The sequence below is a fragment of the Colobus angolensis genome, unplaced genomic scaffold (genome assembly GCF_000951035.1).
Source record: "Colobus angolensis palliatus isolate OR3802 unplaced genomic scaffold, Cang.pa_1.0 Scaffold273, whole genome shotgun sequence".
NCBI lineage: Eukaryota > Metazoa > Chordata > Mammalia > Primates > Cercopithecidae > Colobus > Colobus angolensis.
Genome location: NW_012115966.1, coordinates 1,019,695 through 1,034,469, shown reverse-complemented (window position 1 = coordinate 1,034,469; position 14,775 = coordinate 1,019,695). Strand labels below are relative to the sequence as shown.

The 14,775-nt window shown below is 42.9% G+C and overlaps 1 protein-coding gene across 3 annotated transcripts; it reads left to right on the top strand.

The window, feature by feature from the left end:
* Nucleotides 1-4,706: 4,706 nt before the first annotated feature.
* RBM15 (RNA binding motif protein 15) lies at nt 4,707-13,955 on the top strand. Of its 3 annotated transcripts, XM_011948068.1 has the most exons (3): nt 4,707-9,051; nt 12,286-12,396; nt 13,057-13,955. In XM_011948068.1, the coding sequence occupies exons 1-2, from the start codon at nt 6,189-6,191 to the stop codon at nt 12,363-12,365; spliced, it is 2,943 nt and encodes a 980-aa protein (XP_011803458.1). In that variant the 5' UTR covers nt 4,707-6,188; the 3' UTR covers nt 12,366-12,396; nt 13,057-13,955. The 3 variants fall into 3 exon arrangements, with proteins under 3 accessions (XP_011803458.1, XP_011803459.1, XP_011803457.1); XM_011948069.1 differs by lacking the exon at nt 12,286-12,396; XM_011948067.1 differs by having other exon boundaries at nt 12,286-13,431.
* The last annotated feature ends 820 nt before the right edge of the window (nt 13,956-14,775 follow it).

The window sequence follows — 14,775 nt, the reverse complement described above, 5'->3', positions numbered from 1 at the left end:
CAAAAAGTAGAAAATATTCATAGCCCAAATCAAAAGAAGAATGGATATATACGTAGTAGTATATTCGATATAATGGAATATTTTACAACAATGGAAATAACTATAGCTACTATATATGATAACATGGAAGAATCATAGTAACGCAATAAATGAAAAATGGAAATCTCAGAAAATTATATATAGTATGTTGTTCGAATACAAGTTTGTATAAAGTTCAAAAACAACCAAAATGAAAATAATATACTTTTAAAGTATATTAAAGTATATTTTAAAGTATATTTTAAAGTATGTGTGTGCACACATGTGCAAGCACACGCACATATGAATTCTTTAAAATTCTTTTAAAAATTCTTTTACAAGGCAAGGATTGTTAAATGCTAGATTCAGGATATCTATGAAAGTGGGCAGTAGACAGGATAGAGGAGCAGCATTTAGGTAGATGTAAATTACTGGTAATTTTCCATTTGTTTGAGTGCTGGATTGAGTGCTGGGTTCATGGATATTCATTATGTTATTAATAAATAATAAATGTTGAAGGGCCCATATATGGACCATTGATGATTATGTACCATGAATTAAGGATTACTATTAATCCAATTCTATGTACCCAAGTTCAAAGAGAAAATATATTAATAATAGCAATCATTTATATAGTGCTTACCATGTACCAGGCACTGTTCTAAGCTCTTTATATGGTTTAACCCATTTAATCTTCCCAGTGAGGAGAAAACCAAGGCCCAGAGAGGTTACCAGTAACTCGTCTGAGGCCCATAGCAGAGCTGGGATTTAATCTAGGCTGGCAGGCTCCAGAGCATGTACTTTTAATCATTACCCTATAAGGTGTCTAAATAAATAAAAGAGATAATTATATTAGGACTTAGTCATGAAGAAGTTATAGCAGAGTGCTTTCTATAAAAATATTAAGGGAGAAACCACATGGACAGCTCTGTAAGGATGCTAAAACCCCCTGAATTGTATTACTTTGGATGGGTAAACTTTATGGTATATAAATTATATCTTAATAAAGCTGTTAAAAAAAAAAACCTCATAGACCACAAATAGTGATTTTGTAACACAAACTGGTCCTGAATGATTGTGTGCTACTTTTGGGATTTAATATTTGCCTAAGGGTAAAAAGATACACTTTTTCTGCAGACCAAACAAAATAAACCTCACTGTCAAGACACTACTCACTTTATGGAGGAAGATGAAATAGAAAATTTTAATCTGCTATTATCGGTGGGAAAAAATTTTCAATTCCCAGCTTTAGCCTCTTTTTTGCATCTGCCAGGAAATTGGATGGCTCTCAACTCCCAAGATAAATTTCATATTGCAGTTGTAATTGTGTGTACATTGAGGATATACAAACAATAAAACCTAGGAAAGATGAGGGTGGAAAGAAGACATTTGACTGAAAACATACACATAAGTTTAAGATGCCAGTATGTTTTCAATCTTTATTAAGCTTAATTTATATACCATAAAGTTTATGCATTTAAAGTATACAATTCTAAAATTAGCTGGATGTGGTTGTGCATACCTGTATCCCAGCTACTTCAGAGGGTGAGGCAGGAGAATCCCCTCAGCCCGGGAGGTGGAGTCTTCAGTGAGCCAAGATTGCACCACTGCACTCCAGCCTAGGCAACTGAGCAACACTCCGTCAAATAAATAAATTAATTAATTAAATAAAGTATACAATTCAGTAGTTTTTTAGTATCCTTACAGAGCTGCTGTGATGCTCAGGGAATCTGCTGATAACTCTGTTTTCTTTTTTTTTTTTTTTTTGAGACGGAGTCTTGATCTGTCGTCCAGGCTGGAGTGCTATGGTGCCATTTCAGCTCACTGCAACCTCTGGTTCCTGGGTTCAAGTGATTTTCCTGCCTTAGCCTCCCGAGTAGCTGGGATCACAGGCGTCTACTACCACGCCTGGCTAATTTTTGTATTTTTAGTAGAGACATGGGGTGGGGTTTCACCATATTGGCCATGCTGATCTCCAACTCCTGACCTCAAGTGATACACCTGTCTTGGTCTCCCAAAGTGCTGGGATTACAGGCATCCTAAGCCACTTTGTCCAGCCCTGTTTTCATGACCACCGAAGATCCTCCTCACCTAGGTCAGCTCTCCTCACAAATCTGGCCATTGATCACAAAGAGATCAAATGAAAGCTCGGGTTGCACCTTAACAATTCCATCATCAACAGCAAAAGAAGGGTTCAAAGTCCTGGTCAACTAAACCATGGGTCACTTTTATCCACTTTTACACATGTGCCCTCTCTAAAGCACATATGTAAACAGAGGATAAAACCTAACTTGGTCGGGTACTGTGGGCTCACATCTGTAATCCCAGCACTTTGGGGAGGCTGAGATAGGAGGATCACTTGAGGCCAGGAGTTTGAGACACACCTGGGCAACACGACTAGAGCCCATTGCTACAAAAAATTTAAAAATTAGCTGAGTGTGGTGGTGTGTGCCTGTGGTCCTACCTACATGGGAGGCTGAATCGGGAAGATTGCTTGAGCCCAGGAATTTGAGGTTGCAGTGAGTTATGATTGCACCATTACACTCCAGCCTGGGTGACACAGCAAGTCCCTGTCTCTAAAACTAAAACTAAAACTAAACAAAAGAACAAAAAAGAAAAAAAGAAAAGAAAAACTCACTAAGCAGCTTTATGCTTTAAAGCAGGAGTTCCCAGACCCCAGGCTGTGGACCAGTAATGGTCAGTTGCCTGTTAGGACGTGGCTGCACAGCAGGTGAGGGGCAGGGGAGGGAGCATTACTGCCTGAGCTCCACCTCCTGACAGATCAGCAGAGGCATTAGATTCTCAGAGAAGGGCTAACCCTATTGTGAATGGAGTATGTGAGGGATGTGGGTTGTGTGTTCCTTATGAGAATCTAATGCCTGATGATCTGAGGTGGAACAGTTCCATGAAACTGGTCCCTGGTGCCAAAAAGATTGGGGACCACTGCTTTAAAGAACACAAAGGATTTTCAGGTAGTGTCTTCTGGGAGCCAGGGAATGGGGTAATTTTGGGGGCAAGAACACAAAAGAAATGAAAACAAATCATTTAACTACAGCATGGATCCAACTTATGTCATTATTCAGTTGTGGAAACACACACACATGTACACACATACACATCACAGGTAATATTTTGGCTGTTACTGTAATGGAATCTAGGCCTTTTCCATTTAACACTTACTAGTCCTCTTGGCTCCAGGCAGATTTCCAGTCCCCCTCGGCAAGCCTTTGTACTATAGCCAGCTGCGGGCAGTAGCTTCCATCAAGCTCCCTGGTATTTGAAGTGGCAAGCCACTAAGCTTGGCATGCCTCTGGTGCATGTTCACACAGACTGGGTGTCTGCTTGTCTCCCTGAATTATTTCTCTCAAATCTTGTGCTCCCTCAACCCCTATCATGAGGTCTGGAAAACTACTGATTTGGTCATTATCTTTTTCTTTGATCAGTGAGTCACCTTAGCAGGTCAATTTAGGTTAAAAAGTCACTCTGGTGCCTGGTTTATTATCTCAACTGGCTGTTATATTGAGTAATCAGATAATGGCTTAACTTCAGTTTCCATTTGTGGTCTATTAATATAACCTTGAAACATTTAAACCCAGGTAAAACTTCTTCTTTTATTTCATGCTTTTACAAATAATATGTTCATGTATTTTTTATCCTCCAGCATCCAGATTTTTATCTTTAAATACCATTTCCCACTAAAAGGAACCAGAGCTCTCTGGAGAAATGGCTGACTCCACAACTGGGGCAGGAAAAGTATATCAGGTAAGTCTGGAAGAAAACAATGGAGAAAGGAAGAGTGGGAAGAGTGATGCAGATGAAACAAGATTGATATGATTTGATAATTGTTGAAATAGGGTGTTGGGTACACATGGGAGTTCTTTATAGTATTCCTTTATATATTTTAAACTTTTTCCATAAAAATAGTTTAAGGAAAGTTTAAAATGTTATTTTTTAAACTGAAGGAGTAATAGCGCGCCCTTTGTAGAAACAAAAGATTTCTACAAAGAAAAGTGAAGTCTCCCTCCTACTCCAGACCCTCACACCCCTCCTCAGTGCAATCCTAGGAACAATTTCCCATGTAGTTGTCAAGAAAGTTTCCACGAAAATATTTTTAAATGTACATACTCATAAAATACAAATATTTTTAAAACCACAAATGGTAGCGTATTATACACGTTATTTTATGCCTTCTGAAGTTTTATTTCCTATTTTAATACAATGAATATGTCTACACATTACAATATTGTGGATTTTTATGCTTTACAATTGAGCTTCTTCCTTCAAGTTTCTTTGATTTATTCAAGAGATAAAAGGCCTACAGCTTCACATTCCTCAGGATTATTTACAAAAAGAAGGATGGCTCAGCCAAGGCTAAATTTAGGTTACAGTTCCTTAACTAATATTAACAGTTTTCAAGTTTAGGTTTCAGCTTTTGGGACATTACTGTTACCCTGAAAAATGTCATGTTTAAAAACACCTCACACCCTCTACTATAAATTGGGAAATAGGCTTGAGGACGGGATCAATATAACCTCCGCCCCGGCGCATACCCGGGAGAGTTGCAGACGGTCTAAAGGATGTGGTGACCTCAGCGCTGCGTCCCTGCAGCAACCGACGAGTGCTGGGGCACAGGCCATAACCCCCTAAGCTCGGCATCGCCTGCACCTCTCACAGATGCTCTGTCCGCCACAGTAACGCTCTATGGAAATTAAAGTTGTAAGACGAACGACTGAAGGAGCCAAACGAGGTGGATCCGGAGCGGCCACAAGGTGCCTGTGCTGCTGGCTTTTAACACACAATAAGACGAGTGCCAAGGGATACAAAAAGCCACAGGGGGAATAAAAAACGACATATCTGCATGGAGCCTAAATTTAGCTTGATGATTTTCAGGGAAGAAGCATTACATATTAAAAACAAACATTGCTATTTTACGGGAATACCGGATTTAAAAATCCACATAGATTCGCAACATAAAATAGGCAGCCCAAAGACACGTCCGCGGTGTCCTGACAGTTCCGGCTCCGCCCGCAGGCCACGAGGCGGGGAACGACGGTCACTCCCCTCGGTTGTCCAGAGTACTTGGGCGGCAACCGGGAGCGCCCGGGAGAGACAGGCTTCTGGACGAGGGCTGCGTCTTAGCCGCTTTGCTTAGCTCTCGAGTTCCCGCGTGTTACGTGTTAGCACCGCCCCGGGGCGTCAGCGTGACCCGGAGCTGCAGGAACCGTGAACTCCCTGCCCTGCGGGCCCGGGTGACCGCGGGCATCGCTCTCCCGCGCGTGGGGGGCGGGGCTTTCCCCGGCTGTACATTCAGCTACCACAGCGACATAAGATGGTGTCCGCTAGGCGTCCCAGGACGGCTTCCTGAGGGACTGGAGGGCCCCGACAGCCGGAGAGTCTGCCCCGCCCCTTGATCGGCACAGGTGGGACGGCGGGGAGCTCAGAAGTTTCGAACTCCAAGGGCCGAAGCACAGCCAAATACCCCACGGGACTTAACAAATGTTTGTGGGGAGAACGCCAAAAACGCGGGGAGGCGGAGCTGGCGCACAGTCACCCTCTCGCGACATCTAAGTGACGTCGCATAGCAAGCACGTGTTCTAGTCTTTCACCTTCAGCCAGCCTCCTCCGTTATACGGGCCTACCCCTTTAAGCGAGTGATGGGCAGTTATTTCAGCCTATCAACTTCCTTGCAGACATCCAATCAGATTTAAACTTCTTTTAGCCGCCGGAGGAGTTGGAAAAAGGGGGTCGAAAGAGGGAGCTCACCGTCTCTCGCGATATCGCTGTGAGCCTGCCTCTCGAAAAAACGCCGAAACTTGGCCCCACCTCCCAAATAGTGGTTTAAAGGACGGGTTTATAAGCCAATGAAAGGGATGAGGAGGAGGGGTTGCTGCTTTCACTGAGCAAGAAGTACCGTTACAGGGCAGACTTTTTGTCCAATCAACACAGCTACACTTTGGGTCATGTGACCGCAGAGTGCGAGGGGCGGAGCTACAGCCTGGCGCGAGGAACCGTTAAGATCGACAACAAATGTAACCAATGAGGTACTCTGACTAGGGGTTTGGGAACCCAATAACAGTGGTTGGGCGGGCGCCTTCCTGGAGCGCGGGGAGATGTAAAGATAGACAAATAATTTTCCCAATGAGACTGTAGAAGAGAGAGCTAATTGGCCAATGAGGAATGCGGGGCGGGATCCTGTGCCGCGGCGGAGTCCAAGATGGCGGCGTGCGGTTCCTCTGTGTGAAACGAGCGCGGGGCGGCGGGTTGATCAGCTCCGCGGAGACGACCTCCGACGACCCGCAACAATGAAGGGAAAAGAGCGCTCGCCAGTCAAGGCCAAACGCTCCCGTGGTGGTGAGGACTCGACTTCCCGCGGAGAGCGGAACAAGAAGTTAGGGGGCTCTGGTGGCAGCAATGGGAGCAGCAGCGGAAAGACCGATAGCGGCGGCGGGTCGCGGCGGAGTCTCCACCTGGACAAGTCCAGCAGTCGAGGTGGCAGCCGCGAGTATGACACCGGTGGGGGCAGCTCCAGTAGCCGCTTGCATAGTTATAGCTCCCCGAGCACCAAAAATTCTTCGGGCGGGGGCGAGTCGCGCAGCAGCTCCCGGGGTGGAGGCGGGGAGTCACGTTCCTCTGGGGCCGCCTCCTCAGCTCCCGGCGGCGGGGACGGCGCGGAATACAAGACTCTGAAGATAAGCGAGTTGGGGTCCCAGCTTAGTGACGAAGCGGTGGAGGACGGCCTGTTTCATGAGTTCAAACGTTTCGGTGATGTAAGTGTCAAAATCAGTCATCTATCGGGTTCTGGCAGCGGGGATGAGCGGGTAGCCTTTGTGAACTTCCGGCGGCCAGAGGACGCGCGGGCGGCCAAGCATGCCAGAGGCCGCCTAGTGCTCTATGACCGGCCTCTGAAGATAGAAGCTGTGTATGTGAGCCGGCGCCGCAGCCGCTCCCCTTTAGACAAAGATACTTATCCTCCATCAGCCAGCGTGGTCGGGGCCTCTGTAGGTGGTCACCGGCACCCCCCTGGAGGTGGTGGAGGCCAGAGATCACTTTCCCCTGGTGGCGCTGCTTTGGGATACAGAGACTACCGGCTGCAGCAGTTGGCCCTTGGCCGCCTGCCCCCTCCACCTCCGCCACCATTGCCTCGAGAGCTGGAGAGAGAAAGAGACTACCCGTTCTATGAGAGAGTGCGCCCTGCATACAGTCTTGAGCCAAGGGTGGGAGCTGGAGCAGGTGCTGCTCCTTTCAGAGAAGTGGATGAGATTTCACCCGAGGATGATCAGCGAGCTAACCGGACGCTTTTCTTGGGCAACCTAGACATCACTGTAACGGAGAGTGATCTAAGAAGGGCGTTTGATCGCTTTGGAGTCATCACAGAAGTAGATATCAAGAGGCCTTCTCGCGGCCAGACTAGTACTTACGGCTTTCTCAAATTTGAGAACTTAGATATGTCTCACCGGGCCAAATTAGCAATGTCCGGCAAAATTATAATTCGGAATCCTATCAAAATTGGTTATGGTAAAGCTACACCCACCACCCGCCTCTGGGTGGGAGGCCTGGGACCTTGGGTTCCTCTTGCTGCCCTGGCACGAGAATTTGATCGATTTGGCACCATACGCACCATAGACTACCGAAAAGGTGATAGTTGGGCGTATATCCAGTATGAAAGCCTGGATGCAGCGCATGCTGCCTGGACCCATATGCGGGGCTTCCCACTTGGTGGCCCAGATCGACGCCTTAGAGTAGACTTTGCCGACACCGAACATCGTTACCAGCAGCAGTATCTGCAGCCTCTGCCCTTGACTCATTATGAGCTGATGACAGATGCTTTTGGACATCGGGCACCTGACCCTTTGAGGGGTGCTCGGGATAGGACACCACCCTTACTATACAGAGATCGTGATAGGGACCTTTATCCTGACTCTGATTGGGTGCCACCCCCACCCCCAGTCCGAGAACGTAGCACTCGGACTGCAGCTACTTCTGTGCCTGCTTACGAGCCACTGGATAGCCTTGATCGCAGGCGGGATGGTTGGTCCTTGGACCGGGACAGAGGTGATCGAGATCTGCCCAGCAGCAGAGACCAGCCTAGGAAGCGAAGGCTGCCTGAGGAGAGTGGAGGACGTCATCTGGATAGGTCTCCTGAGAGTGACCGCCCACGAAAACGTCACTGCGCTCCTTCTCCTGACCGCAGTCCAGAATTGAGCAGTAGCCGGGATCGTTACAACAGCGACAATGATCGATCTTCCCGTCTTCTCTTGGAAAGGCCCTCTCCAATCAGAGACAGACGAGGTAGTTTGGAGAAGAGCCAGGGTGACAAGCGAGACCGTAAAAACTCTGCATCAGCTGAACGAGATAGGAAGCACCGGACAACTGCTCCCACTGAGGGAAAAAGCCCTCTGAAAAAAGAAGACCGCTCTGATGGGAGTGCACCTAGCACCAGCACTGCTTCCTGCAAGCTGAAGTCCCCGTCTCAGAAACAGGATGGGGGGACAGCCCCTGCGGCAGCAGCCTCTCCCAAACTCTGTTTGGCCTGGCAGGGCATGCTTCTGCTGAAGAACAGCAACTTTCCTTCCAACATGCATCTGTTGCAGGGTGACCTCCAAGTGGCTAGTAGTCTTCTTGTGGAGGGTTCAACTGGAGGCAAAGTGGCCCAGCTCAAGATCACTCAGCGGCTCCGTTTGGACCAGCCCAAGTTGGATGAAGTAACTCGGCGCATCAAAGTAGCAGGGCCCAATGGTTATGCCATTCTTCTGGCTGTGCCTGGAAGTTCTGACAGCCGGTCCTCTTCTTCCTCAGCTGCATCAGACACTGCCACTTCTACTCAGAGGCCACTTAGGAACCTTGTGTCCTATTTAAAGCAAAAGCAGGCAGCCGGGGTGATCAGCCTCCCTGTGGGGGGCAACAAAGACAAGGAAAACACCGGGGTCCTTCATGCCTTCCCACCTTGTGAGTTCTCCCAGCAGTTCCTGGATTCCCCTGCAAAGGCACTGGCCAAATCTGAAGAAGATTACCTGGTCATGATCATTGTCCGTGGTGCGTCCTAAAGTCCATGTGTAACTTGTATTTACTACTTTGACATGGTTCCTGTTTTGTGATGTGTAATGGGATACAGCATCAGATGCAATTTTCTTTTTAGTTGTTAGTTGTAGCATTTTCTTTTTTATATTTTTATAAACATCTTTAAAATAGAAATCAGGACAGTTTAGCTATTTTTTGTTTGTTTAGCTATTATTTTAAGTGAAAGGGATGCCCTAAAGGTAGCAGGCAGACAGATTTGCTTTAATTAGGAGTTCCCACCCTTATGAGTAATTTTTTTCCTCTATTCAGTTTTTGTTTTTTTTTTTTTATCTTGAGCCTTAAAAAATCCTCTGAGTTACAAAACCAAAATTTTGAAAAGTCAGAATTTGGAGAAAGGAGTCCACTGACCATATAAAGAGAGTAATAGCCACCTAAAAATGACTCGATCGGTGTGTAGGTAAATAATTCTTTTACCAGAAATGTGTGTGACTGAAATTTGATCAGGGATCTCAAAGATATGCTGGTAAATTGTTTAGCAATGTAATTATTTTAATCAGGTATTTGAGTATTTCTTAAGATACAGCTTATTCCCAGAGAGTTTGCTTTAACATGCATTTTTAAAATCATTTGTTCTAGAGTTGTGTATCCCGTGTATGCACTTTTGGTTTGTAGCAGTAACTGTTCAGTAAAAATTAAGGACTATGTTACAAACCATATATGTCTTATGCTTACACTAGTGTGCAAGAAGTGAGTAGGTGCTTTTAAAATCAGAATTCTTTGGTCAGTTATTGGTGTGTGGTGATGTTTTTACTGACTTTTTCAGAGAGGTGTAGCAGGTACAGTTCTAATTGTGCATATTTCAAAACTGTTCTTCATCAAAGATGAGTTTTTGATTTTGTATCCATTCAAATTTCTGGTTTCAATAATAGAAAGAAGAGTTGTCTGCAGGCTCGTAGTCATCTTTTATTTCAGTGGGCATTTAAATCAGCCATATTTGATTGCAGACTTTCTTAAAAAGTCTTCATAAAATGCCTTTGACGTGCTCTCTTAAAATTTTGCTTGTCTTTTTATTTTCGTATTTAAACAGTAGTGACATTACATTATTGGAAATGTTTTGAACATCTTGGAAATTTTATGTTTAGTATTCTCACTGCTGTCCAGCTACAGAATTGAAATGTCAGTGTAGGAAAATCTTTTTTTATTTTTTATTTTCCCAGACACCTGGAATTAATACAGGATCATTTAACTTACCCTCACAGTTTTTTTTTCAAAGGTGATAATGATACCAACCTCTGGTTCTCAACAAGGACTTTTGCTGCTTAACAGTAATGGATTTTTTTTTTTTTTTTCATCTATCCCCTCTGTCCCACCCCTAATTTGTCAGGTCATTAGTAAGTATATTTTTCTCTCTCAATTTAAATGCTGAAGACTTCAGCTAAGGCCCTTGATATTTAATTATGATTAGAGACTTTTGGACCTTCTGGATCATGGTCATGTTTCTGTTCTGTGAAAGTGACTTAACTTGAAGCCTGGCAGAACCCAACTGTTTTCTTTCTGTTATCAAAGCTGGAAGTTTTGAAATAGCACCAATAATAACCCAGGGAAATGTCATGTAATTTTTATTTTCCATTATGACAGGTGTCTAATGCATGTCAGCACGAAAGTGTCATCACTGCTGTGTCATCCCTCTTGGTTTTCACTATGCATTTATAATTTTTTTAAGTTTGCAGGTTTTGTGGGGTTTTTTTTGTTTGTTTCTTTTTAAACTGGAAAAACTAGCCATTTTGAGAGAAGGAGGGTTCTAGGCTGTGAGCATGAAGGTCCTTGTACCTATTAGGAAAACACTATGCTTCTTGCTTTCAAAAAGCAGTGCTTGGTTTGGAGTAGACACCTGTTCAGAAACTAATGCAAGTGTGAAGTCTGTGCATACATGGGCTCATAGTATAATTTGTGGCCAGCTACATTTTTCCAGTTTAAATAATCTCACTAACCATTAACTTTTGAGTATCTTTTGTTGAGATAGTTGGACAAATGATTTTGCTCTTTTGGAGAGTGAAGTCCATGACATCTAATTTTACTATCATCCAAAATGTATGTTTTATTTCTTTTCTTTTTCTTTCTTTTTTTTTTTTTTGTTAGTGTGACAGCTTACAGAAGAGTACTATGGTTTTGCTCCATGTTTGTTTGAATCTTTACCTGACATTGCTACTTTTGTTAGGTCTGGGCAATTTGTGCTTCAGTGTTTTTGAAACAATGGCTTGATACCATTTCTAAATGTATGTATTATAAAAAACTAATTATGTTTAGTTGGTCATTACCTATAGAGTGCCATAGTCCACATGAACCGCTTATTTGTACTGCCCATTCTTTTGTGCGGGTTCATAATATCCATAAAGTATCTAGTTAAACCTTAAGAATTCGAATGAAAACAAAAGTCTAAAACCGGTTCTACTTCTCATTAGCCAGGATTTAATAATCCCAACGTTGGATGTTCTTTGTAACAACCAATTTTTTTCTATCTTTTTTCTTTAATTATTTTAATGTAGTTGATTTTTCTGGAACTCAGTTAAAATGAATGGAAAGAAAACTTCAGGATATCATTTAATGACTATTAAGTATTATTGGTATAAATGTGAAGATAAGACTTTTAGATCACAGCTTCCAATTTTATGGGAAATTAAGCAATCAATACCTAGCCAGTAGTTCTGCTTAACTTATCGGTTAAGTATTTTGTTGGGATTCCTGTAAATAATTTTTCACACAAAGTTTTAAATTCCTGGTGTACTTTGACTCTCAACTGAGAGTGGATAGAGTTTTTCTTTTGAGGATTACATCTTAAAATGTCCATCCCCTGACTGGTTATAAGCATTTGTCACCTTTTGAAGGTAAAATATACTCTGGCCCTTCTTGACTCACTTACAGGTCATTTTAGGTCCAGTAATAAGAGTCAGGTGTTTGGTTATTGCTTTCAGAGTCAGACATTGTTTAGGTTTATTTAAAAACTATTAGCAGGTTTTCACTGACAATGCTTTTTTAAAAATAAAAAATGTAAATCCACTTTTTAAAGACAGATTTTTCATTATGCATATACAGCTTAAACTATAGTTTGGGTCCATATAGGAACCATTCACCAAAAACTCTGGTAACAGAATTAGGAAATCCTCTTGAGAAGAGGGCCTTAATGACCTTTTATGTGAAAAAAAATTTTGGAGAGAATTTCTGGACATTTTTTTTCTGTCTCTGCCACAGTGTTTGGTTTTGAGATAGGAGTTAGGTATGAGAACAAGAAGAGAGAAAACATGGCGCTGACCTTGTTATGGTGGTTATAGTGGTGTCCCTAAAGGGAGAAAATGATTTCAGGTAACCACAGTGAAATGTTAAGCTTAATGAAGAGTTTTATATGTATGGTTTAAAACAGAGTTGAAAAGTGAGAGTCCTGAAGTGTTCTTTGGCTGTTTAACAATTATTTGTATGAGTGTTTTCTTAAAATAATGGCTGTTGTCTTTGGTAACATAGATGAGGGTGGATTTTTAAATGGCTTTGTATCGACCCCTTTCTACAATAATGGAGTAGTCTGTGTTGCTCCATATAAATTACAGAATGAAAGTAGATGGGGCAAAAGTTTGACTAAACTTCACCTTTTTATAGTTTCACTTTTTAAGTTATCTTTAGAATATATTGATAGATTATAAATTGATTGTGAAACTTTTTTCTGAATTTTTTCCACATGTTTTACTCAGTTACATGAGTATAAAGGATATTTTCAGTCCTGTTATCTTCAGTTGCAGTCTTTAAAAAAACCCACCCTATTGTTCTACTTGTTATATGTCTATTCATACAGTAAATTCATTTCAAGGTTTATGCCAGTGGGTATTATTGGTGCTTTTTGAAGTTGAGATGAACCATCCAGGAAGGTCTTGTTAATGTTATGTTCATCTATAATGGCATAGGGGAAATATATATATTTTTAATATTATAAACATTTGTACTGAATAACCTTTTTCTCCCCCCCTCCGCAAGCAAAACTGGTTGAACAGTGGATGAAGATATGGAATTCAAAGCTCTAATGGACCTTTTTGAAGAGAAGTTGTGGCTTATGTGGAGTTTACATGGGCCTCTGATGGAAGAAAGCTAATCTGTTTAGTATTTGTGCATTTTACTAAAATGGCAGCTTAAAGTTGTGTATCTGCTATTGTGATGCCAATGCCGGTGTTTTAAGTGGAAAAAAAAATGACCTCTTTGCTTTGTGCTGTGTACACAAGATTTCTGGAAAAGTAAAGAAAAACCCTTTTTATGGCTCACACAGCTTAAGAGTAGCTGTCTCTCAAACGTGCGCTCACAGTTGAGCTGCTTTTGTTTTATTCTAAATAAATTGTTTCTTTTGAGGAAAATGTTTTTCTGCCTGGAAGTGAATTGACGGCAAACCTTTGACCCCTTTGTTTGCAGCCGAGGGGGTACTTGCTGCTGCTCAGATCTTGTATGTCTTGAGCAAGAAGCAGGGAGACCATCAATTTCATTTTGACTATCACGGTGTGTCAATTCTGAAGGATCACTAGTGTTACTGTTGACCCCCTTTGTTTGCAGTGAAGGGGATCATTTGCTTCTCGGTTCTCAACGTGATGAGGAAATGGTGTTGTTTGCTGGCACGCAAGAAGCCGGGGCAGGCACCCTAAGCCTCACCACAGTGCCTGAGTCGGGGGCTTTTGCTGGTTTGAAGAGCTGGAGTTGCTGAAATTTAAGTTTTGATTTATTTTGTTCACCCATCACGTTTGGCCTTAGTTTCATTTTTAATTTGAAGAAAAGTTTGAAATTGCTTTATCTTGCACTTAACATTTGCACCAAATTGCCAAAAGAAGGAGAAATGCTCCGTTTGCTTTTTAAATGTTAATGATGATGTTAATAAAGCCTTTCCTGACACATTTGAGGAGCTCCTCCGTCTCCAGGGGCTTCTTACCAGAGTTATGCAGTGATGGGTTTAGTTCTGAATGGATGAAGAGTTCCTGAGAGCTAGCGTTTGTAATTAGAACCGTTACTTGGTATCTGTGCCTTATTTGACCTTTGGTTCCACATGCCTTGGATGTGCATGCACCGTGACGGTTTCATAGGTACGAACGCACACTCAGGCCCAGTCACTTCGGTTGGTAGTACAGATTGTGAGGAAAAAGATGGAGGCATCCTTAAGGAGGAAAAATGTTTGCCTTTAGTTCCTGCATTATCCTGTACAGGGGCTCCTGAGTTTTGGAAGCCTGTTCCCAGTACAGGAGAACAACTCCCCTGTTTGCAGCAGCAGACTTCGGTGCACAGTGACAACGCTGGAGTTCAAGAGGAAGCCAGCAATGCTGCACCATTGGCTTCAGACACCATTGTTGTTGTTTGCCAGTTTTAAACTTAACTAGTTGCAGACGAAGACCACCTTGAAATGCAGGCTTGTTGGGCTTGTTTTGAATTTTAACCTCGGATGGAAGAGCCCTAGTGCTGTCTGTCTCCATGCGGGATGATGATTGCTAGGCAACAGGTGATTATCAACAAAGGATGCCACGGTTATACTCTGCAAGGTGGTGTTCCAGTGGCAAACAGCTGTATAAACTCTTGTAAACAGGTAAGAGGGTTTTTAGAGGTCAAAATGCATTATAATTAATAGGGTGAGGGCTTTTAATGTTTTGGGTCTGTTTCTCTAGATGGAAGCCTTAAGGCACTTTGCTGTCATTACTAACTTCCTTCACCGAAGTGTCGTATTTC

What these genes read in the sequence shown, in the direction of transcription:
- RBM15 (XM_011948068.1), top strand. Translation starts at nt 6,189, where the DNA reads ATGAGGAATGCGGGGCGGGATCCTGTGCCGCGGCGGAGTCCAAGATGG. An exon ending in GGTCATGATCATTGTCCGTG is followed by an intron (nt 9,052 to 12,285) that starts GTGCGTCCTAAA and finishes TCTCTGCCACAG; the next exon opens with TGTTTGGTTTTGAGATAGGA.